The 21,424-nt window shown below is 52.4% G+C and overlaps 2 protein-coding genes across 4 annotated transcripts in view; one reads left to right on the top strand and one right to left on the bottom strand.

Moving 5' to 3' along the window:
• BRCA1 (BRCA1 DNA repair associated) overlaps positions 1-4,666 on the top strand; it is a 61,592-nt gene extending 56,926 nt beyond the window's left edge. For 2 of the 3 annotated variants that reach the window (XM_021681658.1, XM_021681657.1), the window contains exons 19-22: positions 806-860; positions 2,457-2,530; positions 2,912-2,972; positions 4,473-4,666. In XM_021681658.1, the coding sequence (XP_021537333.1) occupies positions 806-860; positions 2,457-2,530; positions 2,912-2,972; positions 4,473-4,618 (336 nt within the window). In that variant the 3' untranslated portion in view covers positions 4,619-4,666. The remainder of the gene's footprint in view (positions 1-805; positions 861-2,456; positions 2,531-2,911; positions 2,973-4,472) is intronic. The other variant, XM_021681659.1, reaches the window with a different exon arrangement.
• A 13,030-nt stretch (positions 4,667-17,696) lies between these two features.
• Positions 17,697-20,793, bottom strand: RND2 (Rho family GTPase 2). Its single transcript, XM_021681787.2, has 5 exons — positions 20,692-20,793; positions 20,120-20,207; positions 19,213-19,322; positions 18,329-18,463; positions 17,697-18,101 (listed from the first exon to the last, which is right to left on the bottom strand). The coding sequence occupies exons 1-5, from the start codon at positions 20,791-20,793 to the stop codon at positions 17,847-17,849; spliced, it is 690 nt and encodes a 229-aa protein (XP_021537462.2). The 3' UTR covers positions 17,697-17,846.
• Positions 20,794-21,424: the final 631 nt, after the last annotated feature.

The raw sequence follows: 21,424 nt of genomic DNA, 5'->3' as shown, positions 1-21,424 counted from the left end.
TTCTAGATTAAAAACAAAAACAAAAAACAGTTTAGGTTGCCTGAAGGAACAAGGGCCAGTCTTAGAGCCGTGTGGAGGAAGGAACAGATGTCCGGAGGCCAGAAGAAAGAGGAGAAAAGGAGCATGTAAAATCAACATAGACTTTCTGCCAGTTAGGGTGATGGTTAGGATTGATGTACCAAGTCTGGATAAACAAACTGCAGCCTATAGCTTGAATTTCTTGCCATCCAAACCTCTTATTAAATATAAAGAAGGCCCGGGTTTTTTTGTCTCAACAAGAAGTGAAGTCACTGGGAAGGATCCTGTGCCTGATTGTGGCAAAGGGAGATGCTCAGCCTCTGAATAACAAAGAATGACTGTAGAGTGGGTCAACTACATACTCACTTTTTTTAGAAGTCTTCTAAAATCCATCAGTGTTCTGACATTGGACTCATTGTCTCCAGGAAGTAGCAGAAATTATCAGGTGGTAGGGGCGCCTGGGTGGCTCAGTCATTAAGCATCTGCCTTCAGCTCAGGTTCATGATCCCAGGGTCCTGGGATCGAGCCCCACATCGGGCTCCCTGTTTGGCGGGAAGCCTGCTTCTCCCTCTCCCGCTCCCCCTGCTTGTGTTCCCTCTCTTGCTATGTCTCTCTCTATCAAATAAATAAAAAAAGAAAGAAAAGAAATTATCAGGTGGTAAAGAAAAAAGAAAGTCCTTCATTTTGGAGAGTCTGTTTATATTGTTTTTTATAAAATGCATACTCTTTTATAATTAGTGTTTCTTTCTCTCCATCCCTCTGTCCCTCTGTCCCACTCTTCTCCCAGATCTTCAGGGGCCTAGAAGTCTGTTGCTATGGGCCCTTTACCAACATGCCCACAGGTAAGAGACTGGGAGAAGTGCAGAGTCCAGCACCAGCCTTTCTCTTACATGGTGGAGTGTTACAGGAGAGACCGTCTTAACAGGGCTCCTCAGATTGGTGGGGTGCTCTAGAGCTCATTCTGTTTCTCTACCATCTGTCAGACAAAACTGCACCTGAACGTTACCCTATGTCAAAAAACCAGCCCTGTGCCCTTTCTCAAGAGCTAGAAGGCTCTGAAAATTTAGCTTCTAGGATGCAGTGTTCTGTGCTCAGATGGGGTAGAGCTGCCCTTACTGCCCTTTGGTTTAAGAAAGGAGGGAAAGAATAAGGTGGGGAGAAGATACCTTTTAGGTTTGTAAATGTTAAGAAAGAATTCTGCTCTTCCTAAATCATCTTCATTTGATACTGAAAAACAAGCATGGCAGCTACATAAGCCCTATGGGCCTGGGGCCCCACACAGGCCCAGAGCAAGCAGGGAAGGACTCTTGATGAACATTTTCTAATTAACTCTGACACTGAATGTGATGTTATGTTTAGGAGTGCTGTGGGGCTCAACTCCGGAGTTGTGTGGCACTGAGGCCCTGGCGTGTGTATAGATTTGGTTTGTTCTTTTCGAAACAAGGTCCACCCACCTTTGCTTCTGGGCCCACTTCCTCCCCAGGGATTAGGTTCTCTTACTCCTCAAAAGATGGCCTTGGCATCTGGTCAGGGACAGATGAGTGGCAGCAAGAGAGCCCGGCAAAGTAATTTTACTTCTGTCTTCTTTGTTGGTTATTGATTGGATTTTTATGAAATTTCCAAGTGCCACTTGGGGATTTCTCAGTGTTTTTGTTCTTTGGTGTAATGAAAACCACGTCTCTAACAGGTATCGTTTTGGAGATGAGTCAGTTGATCTCAGTTCTTTAAGACAAACAGGAGCCACCTCCACAATCCCCAGAAACGGACTGATGAAAAAAGAGCCCCCAAAGAGGCCCAGAAGCCATTCATTGGTCCATTCTGCTGATTTTCCAGGTGCAGGTGGAAAATCTCTACAGTCTCTTTTGATTTCTGTTCCCCTGAGTGTGTCGATTCCAGCTGAGCACGGAGCCCTTCCCCACTGATGTACTGAGTTTTCGTTCAGGATGATGTGTATTTTTTTTTGACTGAATGAATTATCTTCCTGTCTCTTGACACTTACAGTAATTACCACCAAGTATGGTGTCCTCGGTGGCCGTGATTATCAATTACCACACGGAATTCGGCAGGGAGGGAGGGAAAGCAAGTGGGTATTTTTTCACAGTATCTTAGCCAGCAATTTAGCAAATTAGGGAAGTTGGATCTTGGATTCTTTTCTTCCAAAGTGTCTTATTTGAGAGACTGTCAAACCTTATCTACCAAGGGGCCTTCTGGGGACCGATAACCAGGGTAGGTAGCATATCGGTGGCAAACTTAGAATCCATACCTGGTATAGATTCTAGTTCAAGGCCTCTCTGTCCTTTTGGAGCAGGGATAGAAACTCTCCCACTTTGAAGTCTTAAGTCTTGCTGTAAGCCTTCATCCAGAGGAGTGTGGGGTAGAGGGCCCAGGTTAAGTGTGTAGAGTACTGTGGTGATCTTAGGTCTCTCTGTGCTATTTAGATCAACTGGAGTGGATGGTGTACCTCTGTGGGGCTTCTGTGGTGAAGGAGCCTTCGTTATTCACTCTCAGCAAGGTAAGTGTTTGATGCCCTGTCAGAGGGGGACAACACAAAATCTGTCCTATGACTGAGCAAGGCTGGTACCCATCAGTCCCTGCGAACCCTGCCAGGGGGCCTCAAAAGCCTCTCTTAGCCCGAGCCTTCTCTGATCATGTGCCAGTGCCAGAAAACTCGCACGTGTGGAGGGTCAGTAAGGACTTGAGTTCTCTAAGTATTTAATTTATTAAGGGAAGGTTCTCCCTCCAATGCTTCCTTTTTGCCTTGTGCCCTTCGCCATCCTTTCTGTGGTGGCACCTAAAGTAGTCTGCTTTAGCACACCATCAAGAAATGGTGAAGTGACTGTTGCAAAAGTTCAGCTCTGATACCCTCCATGCTGTTTCCTTCCTGGGGATGCAGGGTACTCACCCAGTGGTGGTCGTGCAGCCGGATGCCTGGGCAGAGGACAGTGGCTTCCTTGGTAAGTCTTGCTGTAAGCCTTTGTCCAGAGAAGTATGGGTGGCAGGGCCCAGATGAAGTCTGTAGATGACTGTGGTGATTTTAGACCTAAATGTCCTGATTCAATCAACTGGAGTAGATGGTGGGCCTGTATGGGGCTTCAGAAAGCCATGGGTATGTGCCTGTGACATATGGGGTCCTATGTGATGAGTTTGGTTCACCACAGATCACCCAGTGTTTGATTAACACAGTTCTCATGACCTTCTAGGTGCTCAGTGAATATTTGAATGAATAAATGAAGGAATGAATGAATGGCTAAAATGTCCTTTTAAAACAGTGGTTTGCTCATTTTGCATTTATAAAAGTAATGTGTGAGTTATTTCCATTGGTGGGGGTTAAATATTAATTAATGTTCATCACATAAAATATAAATGAGCATAGGGACACCTGGGTGGCTCAGTCATTAGGTTTCTGCCTTTGGCTCAGATCATGATCCCAGGGTCCCGGGATAGAGCCCCACATCGGGCTCCCTGCTCAGTGGGAAGCCTGCTTCTCCCTCTCCCACTCCCCCTGCTTGTGTTCCCTCTCTCGCTGTGTCTCTCTCTGTCAAAGAAATAAATAAAATCTTTAAAAATACATATATATTATAAATGAGCACAAACACAATGAAATAATTCTAGTAATCCCACCACTTAGAGACGGTGATGGTAAAATTCTTCCAGGCATGTGTGCATATATATGTACACGCATATATTTTACACAAATGTGATCACGCTTATCATACTGTTTTGCTTTCTCACCTAAGAGGTTGCAATATCATTAAATTGCAGTGCTGTTGGGATGCCTGGGTGGCTCAGTCGGTTAAGCGTCTGCCTCCGGCTCAGGTCATGATCCCAGGGTCCTGGGATCGAGTCCCACATCGGGCTCCTTGCTCAGTGAGGAGCCTGCTTCTCCCTCTGCCTGTGCCGCTCCCCCTGCTTGTGCTCTCTCTCTATCAAATAAATAAATAAAATCTTAAAAAAAAAATAATAAATTGCAGTGCTGTTTTGTGCTCTCTGGTGACTTTTTTTTTTTTTTAAGATTTTATTTATTTTTATTTGAGAGAGAGAGCAGGGGAGGGGCAGAGGGAGAGAAAGATAATCTCCAGCAGACTCCACACTGAGCACAGGGCTCAACGAGCAGGGCTCGATCCCAGGATCCTGAGATCACGATCTGAGGTGAAACCAAGAGTTGGTCGCTCAACTGACTGAGCCACCCAGGCGCCCCTGGTGACTTTTCCTTTAACAGATTGGAGCTCCTGTTTAGTAAAGTTGCTAGAGGCTGTAGGCTTTCACCAGCAGTCACTCCTCAGGCTTCTGAATGAGGTCCTGTGTCCTGAAGCATTATTTAAGATCAGCAGTTTTGCACTCACCCGAGTGACTCTATGAACTCCTACAACCAGGTCCCCGGAGTAGATTGACAGGAGTCTGGTCTGGGAAAACGTGAAGTGACACTAATTTCTGCTTGTGTTCTCTGTCCCCAGCGATTGGGCAGATGTGTGAGGCACCTGTGGTGACCCGAGAGTGGGTATTGGACAGTGTAGCCCTCTACCAGTGCCAGGAGCTGGACACCTACCTGATCCCACAGATTCCCCGCGCTGCTGCTCACTCCAGCCAGCCATGCATGTAGCGTCTGGAGCCTCTCTCCATAGGACCCCAAGAATGATCCTAAGAAGCAGCCTTTTTCCAGGCTCCAGGAGCTCTTCTTCAGTCCTTCCACAGTCCCGGTTACTGAATATTTTATGTACATTAGCCTGAGAAGAAATTCTGGCTATGCAAGGGTCCCTTAAAGATTTTCTGCTTCAAGTCGCCCTTTGAAATCTACCATGAGCACAAAATTGTCCTAATTTTTCACTTGGAAAGAATTTAGCAAGATGCTGATTCATTATTTATTAGCCCTATTCCTCATACTGGGGATGTTGGCTTAGAGCTGGAGGCACAGGATGCTGGCCTCCGGAGAGTAGCTGGTCTCCCTGAGTTTGCTCCTCTAAAACCCGAGTCAGACCCTTCAGTGGAAAGTGAGTACTTGGGGAATCTGTGACGTGACTTAAAATCAGAATAGTCCTCGGGCGGCTCTCAAATGTTGGAGTGGAGCAGGGGTGGGGGCCGGAGGGATTCAGAGGCAGGTAATAGATGTAAATATGAACGCTGAGGGTTAGAGGAGAGGGGAGTCACACTGGCCCTGATCTCCAGAAGTCTGTGCTATAGCCACTGGATTTCTAAGGAATTTTGTAGCACTGATGTGCTCTGAAATAGAATCTCTTCAAGAACTGGTGTCCGAAGAGAGTCTTCTAATTCCCCGTTAGAAATAAACACAGTGTTTGTTGTTGTAGCTCTGATATGTCACCCATTCCTCTTGAAACGTAATATCTCTGATATGGATATTTCATGTCTGAAAATGACGGATCCCACCAGGAAAGGAGCTGTTGCTCTCCTTGAGGTAATTTTTTTCTCTGTGCCCCCTCTTGCTGAACTGTATAGCTTCGTAAATAATTTTGTTTGCCGAAGGAAGAGAAAGTGTTTTTCATCAACTCATTATCCAGGACTGTTTATAGCTGTTGGAAGGACTAGGTCTTCCTTAGTCCCCCAGTGTGTGAGGGCAGTACAGACCTGATTGTACAGAATGTTTTGTAAATATTGTGCTATTCACCTGCAAATAAACTTGGTAGCAAACACTTCCACGGAGCATGACTTCCTGAGGCTTGCAGCTGCAGACCTGCTCAGACCCTTTCACTGCACTTTAGTCTCCTCATCTGTAAAATGGGGGTAACAACAGTACCAACTCCGAGCATTAACCGAGGAGACTTCAGTACCTCCTGTATTTGCTATTGCTGCCATAGCAAATTGTCACAAACCTAATGGCTTAAAACAACATCCATTTATTATCTCACAGTTCTGTAGGTCAGAAGGCCAAGTTGGCTCAACTGGTGGTTTCTTTGTGTCGGGTTTCACAAGACCAAAATCAAGGCAGCAGGGCTGGGTTCCTTTCCACAGGCTCGGGGGATGAATCCGCTTCCAAGCTCATTTCATGTTGTTGGCCAGATTGTTCCTCACAGTTGTGGGACTGAGAATCCCCGTTTCCTTACTGGCTGTTGGCCAGAGGTCATCCTTAGCCTCTCCCACATTCCTAGGCTCATGAACCCCTAGCTGCATCTTCAAAGCCAGCAAGCAACCCTGGTCAAAAGCTTTTCTCATGTTCGGAGTCTCTCTGACTTCCCCTTCCTCATCTTTCTGACTGCCGGATCTAGCTCCTGCCAGAGAAATTTCTGTTTTTAAGGGCTCAGGTGATTAGACTGTACCCACCAGGTAATCCAGGGTGATCTCCCTGTCTTAACGTCCATAACCTGAACTACAGCTGCAGAGCCCCTTCGCAGCAGGACCCAGATTAGTGTTTAATTGAATAACCAGGGGACAGAATCTGGGGAGGGTATCTTGAGATTTCTGACAACCACTCCCATTTAACATACTTAATCCACAGATAAGAATCTGTATCATCATTTTTTGGTCTTCACATGTTCAGAGATTAGAGTTCTCTTAGAGGCAAAGAGAAGTAAATGCCCACACAATTCAGCGCTGCCACGTTTGTAAGGAGGGTGGGTGGGTGAGGGAAGAGTGGAGAAAACGGAACTGGCATCACGTTTGTCTCTGGCATCACGTTTGTCTCGGGGTTGTCGTCACAGCCCTAGGCAGTGGGTATTCGGCACCTCATTTGAATAAAGGAGAATGGGAAAGAGATTTTGCTCAGAGTTTGCACAGCTAGTAAGTGACAACCTGGAAATCTAAACCCATGCCCTTTCTGCCCCATCATGGAGCTTCCCACCCGCATCCGTCACGGATCCGGGTCAGAGGCACTGGCTCAAGCCTCAAGGGAACTTGGGGAGAGGAGTGGGTTGTGAGGGGAACTAGCACTCTAGATTCTTTTGTGGGCCACAGTGGGAGGCAGTAGAATGTTCCTGCATCCCAGCAGCAGCTCTCCTCGAGGAAAGCAGCCCTCCTTTGCCCTCAGCAGAGACTGACAGGATTGGCCCACAGCTGCCGGTTTCCACCTCCATCCAGCCTCCCGATTATGGTTGCTTATCTTTCAGAGATCAAAGCCTTCCAGTCCGGGGCGCCTGGCGGGCTCAGTCAGAGCATGCGACTGTTGATCTCTGGGTTGTGAGTTCAAGCCCCAGGCTTGGTATGGAGATTACTTGAAAGTAAACTCTTAAAAAAAAAAAAATCCTGGGGCACCTGGGTGGCTCAGTCGTTAAGCGTCTACCTTCAGCGTCTACCTTCGGCTCAGGTCATGATCCTGGGGTCCTGGGGCTCGGGATCGAGCCCCGCATCAGGCTCCCTGCTCAACGGGAGGCCTGCCTCTCCCCTCTCCCACTCCCCCTGCTTGTGTTCCCTCTCTCGCTGTCTCTCTCGCTGTCAAATAAATAAATAAAATCTTTAAAAAAAAAAATCCAGTTCAGCCTCGCCTACAGCATCATCTCTCCCAGGCTCATGCCAGGCCACTGTCTACCCAGCAAGGAGTCCATGGGTCTTGGTGGGAACAGTAATGGCAGGTGGGCTTGAAGTAAGTGCTTCGGGCACAGTGACAAGTCATGGCTTGCTGGCCCCTGGGGGTGAGCCAGGCCTCAGCCTTCCCAGGAATCTTGGGTGAAAGCGGGGATGACAGACACATAAAAAAGTTTCCTGTAATTATCTCTCAAGGTCTTCCAACAAATATCCACCCTATTTTTCGAGCTCTGCATAACCCTTCCCAGAAGTCAGCTTCTGTCCCTGGCCTCATGATGCTTGGCTGGGTTTTAGAGGCTTATCTGATGATGAAGTGAATCTATAGTGCTCCTTTGACCTCCGGCTTTAAGACGTCCTCCCACTTTTCCATCCTGCAGTCTAGCCCTCTGGGCATGGCAGCATTTGGGGAACCAGTTTCTGTGTGTCCTTATCTGGCAAATGAACTTCTGCAAAGGAGCTGGAAAGGCAGGAGAAGAAGAGCGATTATCATGCAGGTGCAGGGAGGGGGGCCTAGAGAAGAGCTCTGTAGATTATCTCCCTTCTAAAAAACGCAACCAGAATCATCAACAAAGTATCGGCTCAGAAACATGCAGAAGAAAAAGAAAGGAATCAGTGTTGGGGTGGTTGGAGCCGAAGAAGCCGAGCTGCCCAGAATGTATCCTGTGAAGGCTGCGAGGAGCAGATAAGAGGGCACCAGGAGAAGGGCAGCGCGAGGGGGACGGGCAGATATCCCCACAGAAACCCAAGAGAATAGAGCTTGCTAGCCAGGGACCCGGGGAGCTTGTTTATCAAAGGCTGTAGACTGGCTGAGCCGGAGGCCCCTTTACCGTACTTCAGTGATGCTCAAACAGCCTGTAAATCTGCCCATAACAAGGAGAAAATTAAAGAAATGAATCTGGGCAAATAGCAAAGGAGAACTGGAGACAGCCAGCTCCTGTAGAAAGCCGGGCTTGGGGACATGCGGCGCGGGGGTGGCCGGGTTGGGGCGGGGGGGGTCCTGAGATGAGTCCGAATGATCAGGAAAATCGAAGCAATGGTGGGAGGGTCTGAAGCAATGGAGAACTGGAGAGTCTCCCCCCACCTTATGGGGACTGGCACAGACGAACTTTGCAGACCTAGTTTCAGGGAGCCAGAATGGTAAGGTAGTTTCACAAGTAGCTTAGTGCAGGGATTCTCAAACCATGATCCCCTGATGGGGACTGAGGGGGGAATAACACCACCACTAGGAACTTAGCTAAGCAGATTCCGGGGCTCACTCCCCACATACTGCATCCAAAACCAGGGGTGGGGGCCGAAGCAAGCTCGTGTTTGAGAACCACTGGCTTGGCGTAAGGGGCTGCTGATTGGTATAAACTGTTACCTGAGGTCTATTTTGTCTCCAGGAGAGGTGGCTCTGGGACCTCTTAAGGAAAACTAAAGTTTGTGGGCTGGTTAGTGGTTCTTATCTACAAGATTGCAGCAGCTGGTTTCAGTTGACTAAAATGGCCCTTTAAATAAATACAAAGCAAAGGATAAAGATTAAATTATATTAGCAGCCTAGGAGCAGAAGGGCCAGACTGCCTAAAAAAACAGCTAGAGATTTTATTAATATTTAAATTGCAGGGAAACCACAGCTGCAGCCTTTGACTCCAGCATAGAGATATGCAAATGGGGCTTTCTAAAGAAAGGCAATTTCAGACAGCCCGCGAGGTAACAAGAACAAATAAAACAAATGACTTTGTAATTTATCTTTATTGACTGATGGAGAGCAAGGCGAATAGACAACCCTCACCTAGCGAGAGAGCCGCCACCAGCGGGCTCTCTGAGGGGAGAAGAGACAGCTGGCCTGGAGGGAGAAAGGCAGGCAAGACCCATGAGTGGGGACAGGAAAGACCCAAGGAGGACAAAACAGAAGGAGGCAGATGGGAGGAGAAGATGACTAAATTAGAAGCAAAGAAAAATGGAAGGCCAGCCCTGGGTTCCGTGGACCATCTGATCTTGCCAGCTCTCAGGGGCAACAGCAAGAGTAATCGTTAATGACTATCATTTGCCACATTCCTACTAAGTGCCATGCACTATTTCCAACTACAAATGAGGAACAGGACACTTTGAGAGGTCGAGCAACTTGCCCGAGGTCACACAACAAAAGGAGGTGGCAAAGCCTTGCTCGGGGAAAGATTTGTGCGGGGCTGAACTGTGCTGGGAACCAATCCTAGGAGGCGGTGAGTAACAATCAGGTTAGTGATTGACGGGAGACTACATGCTCAGGCCCTGGTAGCCTCTGTATGCGCCACGGTTGTGAAAGGGAGGGAGAGAAGATCCATTTCTGGCCTTCAGATTGCTTACTATTCAATGCGGGAGGCAAGAAAGCCACGGGAAACCCTTACAGAGTTGTGCCTTCTGGTCCAGAAGCCCTCTGGGGGCTGTGGGGCGGCACCTCTGGGTGAAGCATCTCAAGCTGACCCTTGGAGCTTGGGTGAGATTTGGCTGGTGAAAAGGAAGCCAGGAGATTCCAGAAGGCCCAAGTGAGAACCCCTGCACCTGGAGGAACTGGGGGAAGGAGCACCTGATCCAGAAAGAGTTGGGAAAGTCTTCTGCAGATACATTTCTCTGACCAGCCCCCCCACCCCGGTCTTCCCCAACTGGCCATCCCAGGCTGAAACTCTGTCTCTCCAGTGCCTCACCTGCTGCGCCCTCTCAGGCACCCTAGCCACCAAACATGGGGACCCGCAGGTTTTGCTCACACTGTAACTTGTCCTCAGCGCATCCTGCTCTGCCAGCCCCACAGGCCCTGCCCACGACACCTCCTACAGAGAACCTCCACCTGTCTTCCAGGCCAGACTCTCTCCCGCCGACAGAACACCCCAGAAGTTTGCTTTATTTAATGACACTTTCTTCCATCGATAAGTTATTTGTGTATATACTCTCTTTTCTCCATTTGACCAGAACGTCTTTAGGGGCAGGATTAGTATCATTTTATCTTTGTTTGGAACCCAGCCTCAGTACCTGACAGATACTTTGTTGGGTACCCAATGAGGATTTGTTGAATGGATGAGTTCAAGGATGAATGAATGGACGCATTGAGTGAAGGGCTTATCCAACTGCCCCACCCCACCCCAGGAACACTAGTCCCTGGAAAACCAGCCACATTCTGCCCCTGGGAGTGCCAATTCCCTTCAGTCCTTCCCACCCACTTTTCTAGGGCCCTGATTTACTCCAAAAACAGCGTAAGATATCTAAGTGTCCAAGAATTACTTCCTCTTCTCAGCCCACACCTACAGATTTCCTCCTCGATTCCCTCTTGCGTGCCATGAAGCCTACTCCTTTGTGATTAATCAAGCCAACACCCACACAGATGGAGGACATCCATTTCCCCTATCCCTGTGTCTTCCAGCAAGGCCCCCTCCAGGCTGGATACTCAAGACCGATAAACGGCTGCCGCCATCACTGGAGAGATAATTATGATGTTCATGGTAATCTCTTTGCAAGTTCAAAGCACCGGCACAACTATTATTTCTCCCTCCTCACTTGTTCCCTGGGAGATGGCCAGGGTAAAAATTGTTATCCCCACTTTACAGGTGATAAAACTGAGGTCCTTGTCAAAAATCACCCAGTGAATTGGTGGCAGAGCCGGAACTAACTAGCCCGGGACCCCCTATTCATTAGAACACAGATGAAAATACCCTCATTATGTTGTCTGGGCTGTGTTTGTTTGGGAGAGGGGGAGTGTGGACCCCGGTTGAGTGGGGACAGGGGCCGAGAAGATAAAAGAAAGTTTGTGGCCCTGTAAAGTTTCTCTGCAATGCTGCGGCAGTTGGCACTGGTTAATTCCAGAAGAATCTTGTTCTGTTTTGTTTTAAAACATGACCACATGTCCTAGATTAGGGAAGGGGGGGAGGGTGAATCTGAAGGTAACACAGACACACAGGTAAGCAGATGTTTGCTGTCTTCTCCTGAAAACGACATAAAAGCAAATGGTAGCGCATATTAGCAAGAGGAACTCAAACTGCAACTTCTGGGAGTCTTCCCAGCTGTTAAGCTGTAGGTCTGTGGGATAAACTGGGCCACAAAGGTGTAAAATCTTTCCTTGGTGAAGCCTGTCCCTGGGGCCTGTGGAGGGGAGACCTCTCCTGGGGGCTGTCTCAGGGCCCTCCGCAGCTGCCAAAGTAAGAAGCCTGCTGGTGGGATCATCCCCAAGCCCACAGGGGCTCTGAAAGTCATGGGAACGAAGATTTGTGCCAGAGCCTCGTCTGGTTTCTAACCAAATGCCAGAGAAATTAAGAAGAAAAAGAATTTTTTTTTTTTTTTAATTCAAGAGGCCATTTCCTAAAGATAGGGTCCCAGGGCAGTGCTGGGGGAAAGCAGTGATGATCTTTCCTGTCTTCTTCTCTGGCTCCATCCTAAAGCACAGGGCTTGTCCCCCTTCAATCCCAGGCCGGCTCTGGGCTTTGCTCAGCCTTTAGCCCAACACCAGCCTCCATTACTCCTGGACTCCGCTGAAGCCTTAGCGGCTTCCCCGTGCCCCTGGAGACAGGGGTGCAGAGAGGGGCAGAGGGGTACGACACCCGAGCCCAGAGAGGTGGCGGCCGCGCAACTTGGTGACTGCGCTCAATGCCATGGAATTGTACACCTCGAAATGGTTAATTGTATGCTATATGCATTTCACCCCAGTTAAAAACAAAAACTGAGCTGCCCTGGTTGCCCTCTGGGGTGCGGAGAGAAGCTGGGCCGCCGTGAGGGCTGAGGCTCCTTGCAGGGAGCGGCAGTGAGCGACCATGGGAAGGCCGGTCTGCCCACCACCCCCGTTCTCCAGGACCAGATGGGAACTGGGGGCTATGGAGAAAGGCCCAACGGGGGCAGCGCCGGGGTCTGGGCAGAAGAGAGGCCCTCAGGGAGAGCCCGGAGGCTGCAGCCGCCGCTCATTTGCATCATAAGTGATTGGCTTTCCCTGCTCGTCCCTCATTAGGACACAATGGACAGTTGTGTGCGGTGCAGCAGATCCATTTACCGAGGGAGAGAGGAGGCGAGCAAGAGTGACTGCTGGGCCCTAGAGAGGGGGTAGGTGTGGGGGCAGCCGCCTCCCCTCCCCTGCTGCCTGGGGCCTCTGGGACTCTCACGCTCTCACACGCAGAGCAGGGACTTTAGAGAGTAAGCAAGTCCCTCATTTTACAGATGGGGAGACTGAGGTGGTAGGAGGGGAGGAGAGTTCCGAGGCCGAGCTCACGGCAGAACTGGGGTTTGGAAATCTAGCCTCTCATTAAGGGACTCACTCCACTTGCCTGCAGTACCTTCGCCATCCCCACCTGGTGGTTCAGGGTTGCCCCGGTCTCTTTCCTTCTCTTCCAAGCCTGGGCTTCCATCAGTTCCCTCTCGCTTGTCCATCTCGTCTCTCTATTCCTGCCCCTCTCCGTCTTGTCTCTTTCCCTCCCGATTTCCAGGCAGCTGGGGTAATTACTAAACTTCTAATTAACCCCTGCCCTGACGCGGGTGGGGTTGGCAGGAGAGACAGTGATTTTGTTTTTGTTTTTTTTAAAGACGAGCTCCTTTGTGAGAGAGGGAGAGAGCATGGGAGGGGAGACGGTCAGAGGGTGAAGCAGACTCCCCACTGAGCAGGGAGCCCGATGCGGGACTCGATCCCGGGACTCCAGGATCATGACTTGAGCTGAAGGCGGTCGCTTAACCAACTGAGCCACCCAGGCGCCTGAGAGGCAGTGATTTTGAAACTGTCTTGGTGTGTTTGGGGGGTCAGTGGGGGGAGAACTGCTATGTGTTGGGCCTATTATAAACCAGGCACTAAGACAGACATTTGACATAGTTTATCTCATTTCATCTTTCAGTCTTGCCAGGTAGGTATTCTTGGAACTGAGAGAGTAGGAGAGGTTCAGAGAGGTTGGGAAACACGCTGGAGAACACCCAGCAGGCAAATGATAGCTAACTCAAGAGTCCCTGCTCTTCCACCCCACACCCTGGCATAGGGGCTAAAGCGGGGTATGGGGCCCACTGATTCTGGGCTCCTGGGTGGCACAACCTCGCTGAAGGAGGCCCCTTGCTTTGTTGCCCCCCCCCAGGCTGCACCTGCCTTTCCCCACAACCCTCTCTACCTTCTGGCTCCCACCTTCTTCTGGGCCCCTTTTGCCTGGTGGTGAAGTCTCACAAATGCAAGCTTAGGCCCCCGGGGGATCCGGGGAGACCATGATCAAGAGGGAGAAACTGACAAGCCTAGCCCCAGACCCTCGAGGTCTCCCTTCTCCTGCCACCCCAGCTCCCTGTCTGCCCCTCCCCTTTGTGGGTCAAACTCACGAGCATCTGCTTCTGTCTCATTGTGCTCTGGGGGAAGGGGAGAGTCGGGCGGGGGGCGGGGGGTGTGAGTGGGTGTCTGTGTGCATGAACATAAGGCCTCCGGGTTCATTCTGACACTGAATGAAAAACTCACCAATTATTCGTCCAATCTCATTAATATGCAGACAGACATCTGTTATTTAGGAATCAACAGCAAAGGCATTTTTGTGGGGGGAGGGGCGCTCCCGCACAGGCCCCTTGTTCCTTCTGCTTTTGGGGTGGGCAGCTGCTGGGGAGCCTCCCCTCTCTCTGACCCTCACTCCCACCCACGAGGAGAGGGCGTCGGGGATTTACTAGAGAAGGAGACAGACTCGGCTGGAAGGAGGAAGGAGGAAGGTGGGAGAGGGGCTGCACTGTGTAGAAGGAACTCTTCTGTTGGCAGAGAGCAAAAGGAGGGCGGGACACCACAGAAGAGCCAAACCCCTTTCTTGGGGAAGCCAGTGTGGAGGCAGAGACCGCTGTATCAGGATTGCCTGCTAGGGTCCTGGTGACCACTGGGAACCTCAGGGACATGACCCCTTCCCCCCACCTCCCTCAGCCTGCAGGACCAGTCTGAGCCTATGTGGGGTGAGGTCACCATGGCAACGTGGGGTTCTCACCCAGACAATGCAGAAAAGTTTATGGGGGAGTTCAGAAAATCGGGGACCAAAGGACTTCAGCCCGCCTTTGGAGGACTCATTAACGCTCTCTCTAGCCCTCAGGATAGATGAGGGAGCAACACACAGAGACCTCCCCCTTCCTGTCTTTTCCTGAGCACAAGTAGCCCCCTCCAAGAGGCCTCTCCTGATTCCCTCGGGCAGGCTCAGACGCGGTCAGGCCTGGATGTGAAAGCGGCAGGGAATAAAGGCTGACCCCAGCTCAGCCACCTATGAGGGGTCAAACAGCTCTTCTGTGACCTTTCTCCTCTCCGACTCTTCCTCAACAACACAGTGAAGTAGATGTGATCAGCTCTTTCCCAGGTGTGAAGCCTGAGGTTCAGACAGGTGTGGAACCTCACCAAAGGCTCCCCAGGGAGGAAGGGGCAGAGCTGAAACCGAGGCCCTCTGCTTCCAAATCTCCAGCTCTTTTTCATGACTGTCCCTTGAGGGAAGGTTGGTGTCCCAAGGGGATGACCCCCGGTCAGTTGAAGCATTTCAGGGGTTAGACCATGTCCTGCCCCTACCCGCACCCCTTCCTTCTCCCTCCTCCCTCCAGGGCAGGCCGATTGCGGGGGGTTAAGAAACACTGGCAGCATCACAGCGTGATTAGTTGTTTATTTCATTAAATGATTAACGAGGCTACATTGTTTCCCAAACGGGTGTCTAATTTGTGGGGGAAACAGCTGCGGAGGAGGAAGCTGGGTCTGACTGGGTCTGACTCTGGCATCTGGGGTGGGGGTAGGGGTAGAGTCCTCTCCCTCCAGCCTGCAGGGGCCTTTGAGGATCTAGAAACAGCCCCATTCCCTCCTCCCACCCATTGAGCTCCTCAGCCCAGCAGCACAGGCCCCTCCCCAGGAAGTCAAAAGTCTGGCAACCCAGACCTGCACAGGAGACCACAACCTGTTCCCGGTGGTATTGGAAATGTATTAAACTTTGGGAGTTTCCCCCGCTGATTTATTTTCCTAATTTTGTTTGCTTTAGGCGGATATTGAAATGCATCTGCATTCCCTGAGCGAGGCAGGAGAGAGCAGTTGGGAGAAGAGAGGGGCCCAGACGCTCTGCACTTCGGTGGCTATAGGCTTGAGTAGGTTTTGTATCAAAGTCCAAAGTGGGGGAAAAAAAGCCATGGCCCCAAATCCCAGGTTGATGGTGTGGCGGGTCCCTTTGGGGGAGGGGTCAGTCCTCAGAGCCCCCTAGCTGGGCCCCAGCCCTCTCCAGCAGCTTCCATCCAGGACTCGGGACCCTGGAGGAGGGTCTTGGAGTCAGCTCCTAACCTCAGCTTGGGTGCCCAAGACCCTTGAAGCTGTCCCAGAATCCTTGAGATTAGCTGAGATGGACCGGGACAGGGTCCTGTAGGAGAGGGAGGGAAAGGGCTGTCTGATGAGCCAGCAGTAGATGGGATTTCCTTTCCTCTCAAGACTGGGCCCTGGCATAGGGAAGGAGAAGCTGTTTTAAAGGACACATCTCAGAGCCAAATCCCCCTAGTCCCCAACACCTCATCCAGATACCCATCTATCCAAAAAACCAAATCTGGTCACTTCCTCTCTGCTTGAAATCCCTGGTGCCTTCTCACATCCTCAGAATGAAGACCTGGTTCCTTTGTGGGCCCTGCGGTGGCCTTGATGTACCTTCCGGGCCTTGTCTTCTGCCCCCCTTGTCAGGGCAGCCCCAACCGTGCCACACTCTTTCTCATCGCCACGTGTTTGCACATGCTATACCCTCTGCTCAGAGTGCCTTTCCTACCCCTTCCACGCCTGCCAAACAAACTCTCCTGCAGCCCTCAGGACCTGTCTCAGAGGATTGGGTGCCTGAGGCTGTAAGGAGCTCCCACAGGCAAGGCACTGTCACACCTGGGGTACCTCTCTTCCCCGTTGGGCTGGCCTCCAGAGCACAGAGACTGGTCCTTTCACAATCCCAAGCCGGTGTCTAGCACACAGTTGGTGCTCAGTGCATATCTGCTGATTGAACGAGGGAGGGATGGGCTGCGAATTCGGGGGGAACCCAGCAGATGGGAGGGTGAGGTTTGTGTTCTATCCCAGAGTGTGTGTCTGGAAGAACTGGCTGGGGCTGGGGGAGGGGACCGCCAGGGATGGTTCCTGGGGGAGAATGTCACCGAAAAGAGGCCAGTGGGAACAGAGCCAGGGAGGGAATGCAGGACAATGTGAAACCAGACTCCCAAGAAAACAGACCAGCACTGTCTTTCGTGACAACAGGATCTCCGCCAGCCCCTCCACCAGCTTTCCTCCTCTCTGGGGTTGGCGTTGGGGGTGGGGGAGGGTGGGCAGTGACCTTAACTCACAGCTGATGTTCCCTCCAAAATCATCCAGGAGCTCAAGACGGAAAGGAGGTGAGAGCCTCTGCCCCCACCTCCAAGGAAACCCCAGGATCAAACTACTGCCCCTTGGGTAACTTCACTGCACATAAGAATCAGCTTCTGTGACATGGAGGTTTTTGAAACTTTCCCTACCCTCACAGCTCCTAGAGCACCAGCAGATTCCAAGCTGGGGGTGGAGGTGGTGTACAAGGGGCCTGGACCACTTCAGCAGGACCCCTCCCACTCGAGCAGGGGGCCCCAGCTGGGCTGAGGAATGAATTGCACATCAGTCCACTTTAAAACCCCCAAATGGCCTTAGGATTGTCTGGCTCATTAACTGAGATGAATACTCCCATGATCCCTCACTCCCCCACCTCTGGCTCCTAAAAGGACACTGCTAATCCGACCCATGGCTTTTTTTCCTCTGTGGGCACAGACAAGAAAGTTCTTCCTGAAGTCTAACTTCCCCCCTCCTGCTGCTAGAAATTGGTAGATTGGGTTTTTAGAAAGCAACAAAACTAAAGCCACAGCCGTTTTCCATGGACATGGGCTTTATTTGGGGACAGCTGGGGGAAGGGATTGAGGGAGCTAGGACTGTGGGTAGATGGGGGAGGGGCTTCTCAACTTGCTTTTTAATTTAGTGCGTGTTGCCTGGAGGTTAGGATGAGTGAGAACAGCTGTGGAAGGGAAAGGAGAGGAAAAGGGAAGGCCACAGAATGGACACTTTCCTTAGGGAAGGAAGCCAGGGCCAGGATATGGATACCGGCGGTGGGGAGGGAAGGCACCCTTCATAGACTAAGACTCAACCAAAGTCACTGCTCCATGCTTGCTTCCCCAACCCCCTCCCCAGCCCAGCTCCCAGCCCAGATGCCTGTCCCGCTGGCTTCCTCCACTTGCTGTGGGGAGGAGGGGGATGAGGACGTGGGGAATGGTGGCACCCTTCTGCCTTCAGCTCTCCTGCCCAGGAGAAGCGCTCCCTCAGCCTGCCCTGAGGTCCCTACCAGAGTCAGGCGGTCCGGAAGTCAGGTGCAGCAGGGAACAGCTTTGCCCTCACCGCCCCTCCTTACACTCTGCCCCACGCCGGCCCCTCACATGAGGTTGCAGCTCTTGGCTCGATCCTTGTGTATCTCGCTCTCGGTCCCAGTCCCCCGATCCGGCCGGCCTGCCAGCTGAGCAGATCTCTGCAGTCCACGGCGTGAGTCAGTACGACGCAGCTGCCTATGGCCACGGCCAAGGGAGGCCACTGTGGCCACATGGAAGACATCCCTGACGCTGCGCTCAGAGGACCGAGAGGAGCACTCCACGTAGGACACAGCCCCTACCTGCTTGGCCAGCACAGTGCCCTGGAAGGATGGAGTGTATGGAGGAAGTTATGGGGCTTAGCCTGCAGCTCAGCGAGGGGCAGGGAGTCTGAGGGCGTCGGGGTGGGGGTGTGGCCAAGGGATGGGGTCGGAGGTCAGAGGTCAGAGGTCAGGGCAAGGGACAAGTAGGGTGGTTTTCAAATCAGAGATAGAGAGGGGCAGAGGTGAGAGGTCTAGGCTGGGACCAGGTCAGAGGTCAAGAGTCCCACCTGCTCATGTGTAACAGGGATAAGCCTCTGCTTGGACAGCTCCCTCAGTGTGGCCAGGTCGGTGCGCATGTCCAGTTTACAGCCAACCAGCACAACCTTGGCATTGGGGCAAAACTCCTGAGTCTCCCCTTGCCACTATTTGGGGGAAGAAAACAGTTATGGAGGGGTAGGAGGAGGCACACGGTGAACCCTTGCTCCATGCCAGGAGAACACCCTTCCTCACATCATGCAGAAACCATGCACCCCTCTGGACTCTCCCATGCGAGCAAGAAGGTAGGAATGGTGGGCTTGGCCTGGAAGCAGGATGGGGTGCAGGAGATGGGGAGGGAGGAAAGGGCTGGGGTGGGGCTGTGGGGTCAGGGGCCCTGCTTCTACCTCCGTCGCCATAAAGGGTCTACCGCCCTGAAACTCCCACCCCCTTTCCCAAATTAGTTCCTGAGAACAGACCAATCTGCCCTCCCTCCCCCATCTGGGAACTTGGGCTGCTTTAGCTGACTTCTGTCCATTCAACGTGGGCTTTTCTCATGGAAATAGAGGCCTGGAGAGGAGACCACAGGGCTCTCCCGAGCTCCTGGAGCAGCATTCCCATCCCCTCCATCTGCGGCTCCCACACCCAAGGAGATGCGGAGGATGGATAAGGAATCCCTTGAGTACTTCTCCCTGCCCTCCTCTATCTCCCCCAGATGCTGAATCCAGCTCTGAGGACAGACTTTCAGGAAGCAGGGGGTGGGGGGGTGAGAGGGATGGGGAAGGACGAGAGCTTCACACACTCTCCAGCTGATGACCATGCCCCAGACATCACTCCCTCCTCCCGACCCATGTTGTGTCAGGACCATGGTTTCTGTCCCCCTCAGTCTAGCCAGGCTGCTTCCCCAGGCTCCCACCTTTTTGAGGACACTGTCCAGTGTTTCTGGTCGGCTAATGTCGAAGCAGATGAGCACAGCATCTGAATCAGGATAGGCCAGAGGCCGGACGTTATCATAATAAGAGGAACCTGAGAGAAGACAGGGAGGGAGGGGACAGATGAGGGTCTTGAGTGGGTGGGAGGCCTGGAAGGGAATGGGAGACCTTACCAATCCTGGCCAAGGGACGCTAGGAACAGAGAATGGAAAAGAGCAATTATTAATATCCCTCAAGGAGTCTGGGTTTCTCCAAGGAGGGGAGCAGGGAGAGGGGAGGTTAGATGGCAGAAAACAGCTCTCCACTTCCCTAGGGGTTTCTCTAAAAGTAATCATTCTTAATCTTTTCTGAGTCTTTGAGAAGCTCATGAAATCTCTGGACATTCTCAAAATTTTGCATATGCTTTCTGGGCTTTGACAGACATCTTCTAAAGCCCTCCAGGGGAGCTGAGTAAAATAAAAACCCTCCTCCCTCTTTTGGAGGAGGAGGAGGGGCAGGGGCAGAGCTCTCCCACCCATTGGGACATCTCAGATTTCTACACTTCAGTCTATAGAAGCAGTTCCCCACCCCTCAAAGAAATTCTAAATGTCTTTTCTAAACCCAGCCCTATCTCCTAAGAAACACGTTCCAAAATAAATCCATTCTTCCCAACTTTCCCAGGTAGGCAGAATCCAGCTGAGAGGACTGGATACTGGGCTTTCTCTCTCAGGACAAGATTTCTGTGTCTCTGCAAGCTCTGCCTCAGTTTCCCCGGCTTTAAGCAGAAAATTGATTTTCCTTCCTCCTAAAATTGGATGGATGGGCTGGGCTTACCTGGAGCCTAAGAGTCTAGCCAAGGGAGGGGCAAGGTGGGGGCCTAGGAAGTCAGGGTGACCCCAGGGACTTGGCTACCTGAAGTGTCCCACATGTTGAGCTCAATGCGGCGCTTGTCGATCTCAAAGCTCGCGGTGTAGTTCTCAAACACGGTGGGGACATAACTCTGCAGAGAGGGATGGGTCAAGATGAGATCCTCCAGTCTTCATCCCAGACAAATGCCTTCCTCACTCCCACACACGGTCCAGCCCAGCCCCTGGACACAAGTTGGTCCGGTGTTGGGCAAAGGGGAGATCCCAGGAGCGGCTGCCTCAGCGGAATATCTGCTAGGTTCCCAGACCCCCTCCCGGTCCCTTCAGCCCCTAGTTCTTCCCCTCTCCAATGCCCAGGACCCCCGACATTCCCCTAGCGTCCCCTCCTGGATCCTCTGGTTATCCCAAATCCCATTCATCTCACCCTGCTCCCCAATTCCTCCCACCCCAATCCTCTGCAGTCCCCCAGAGCCCCCAACGTCTCCCTCGGTCCCTGGTTTTCCGAGCCCTTCTCTCTCGACCCTGGTTACCCCGGCACCCATTTCGGTCCGTCCCTAGGGCCCTAATCACCCATCCCCGCGGCCTCAGCGCCCTCCTCCCAAGACGCGGGTCCCTCACCCCGGGGTAGGCGTCCTTGGCGAACACCTGCAGCAGCGCCGTCTTGCCGCACTCCGCGTCCCCCACCACCACGATCTTGCAGCGGCCGCTCTGCCCCTCCATAGTCCCGGCTACGCGCCGGCCCCCTGCGCAGCCCCCCTCCGGGGCCCCGCTGCCGCCTCCCCCGCCGCTGCAGCTGCAGCCGCTCCGGCCGCCGACACCGGCATCTCGCGGGCCCGCGCCGAGCCCCCGCCCGGGGCCGCGGCCCCCTCAGCCCCGCCCCCAGCCCGACGGCCCCGCCCCCGGCCCCGCCTCCCGCCCGCGCAGCCGGGGGGGCGGGGCCCAGAGGAGCTGGGCGGGGCCCGGGGAATCCAAGGGCCCGGACCAGGATTCCAGCGCATGGGGGTGACCTGAGGAACCCTTGTAGGTTTGGGGCGGGCCGAGCCGGGCTTATTTGACTGTTTTGACTTCCTTGGAGAGGGGCGCGGGGCAGAGTTTCGGCGAAGTTCTGAGGGGTAGGGTGAAAGCGGCAAACGCGCGAGGCTCGGGCCTTCCGTGTGCCCACGCGTGCACGCCGGTGTGCTAGTGCGGACACGCGCGGAGGCAGCCATCCACTCCCTGAACAGGAGGGAGCGCAAGATGGTAGGAGGAGGGAGTCTTTTTGGTTCGGTCTTACCCCTCCTCTCTCAACGTCCCGGCAGGGAGTCTTGGGGATATGAGGGTATGGACTCCAACACACCCACCCGGTCAATGG

The sequence above is a fragment of the Neomonachus schauinslandi genome, chromosome 15, assembly GCF_002201575.2.
Source record: "Neomonachus schauinslandi chromosome 15, ASM220157v2, whole genome shotgun sequence".
Classification (NCBI taxonomy): Eukaryota; Metazoa; Chordata; class Mammalia; order Carnivora; family Phocidae; genus Neomonachus; species Neomonachus schauinslandi.
The sequence above is the reverse complement of the archived record's forward strand: the minus strand, read 5'-3'. Positions and strand labels throughout refer to the sequence as shown.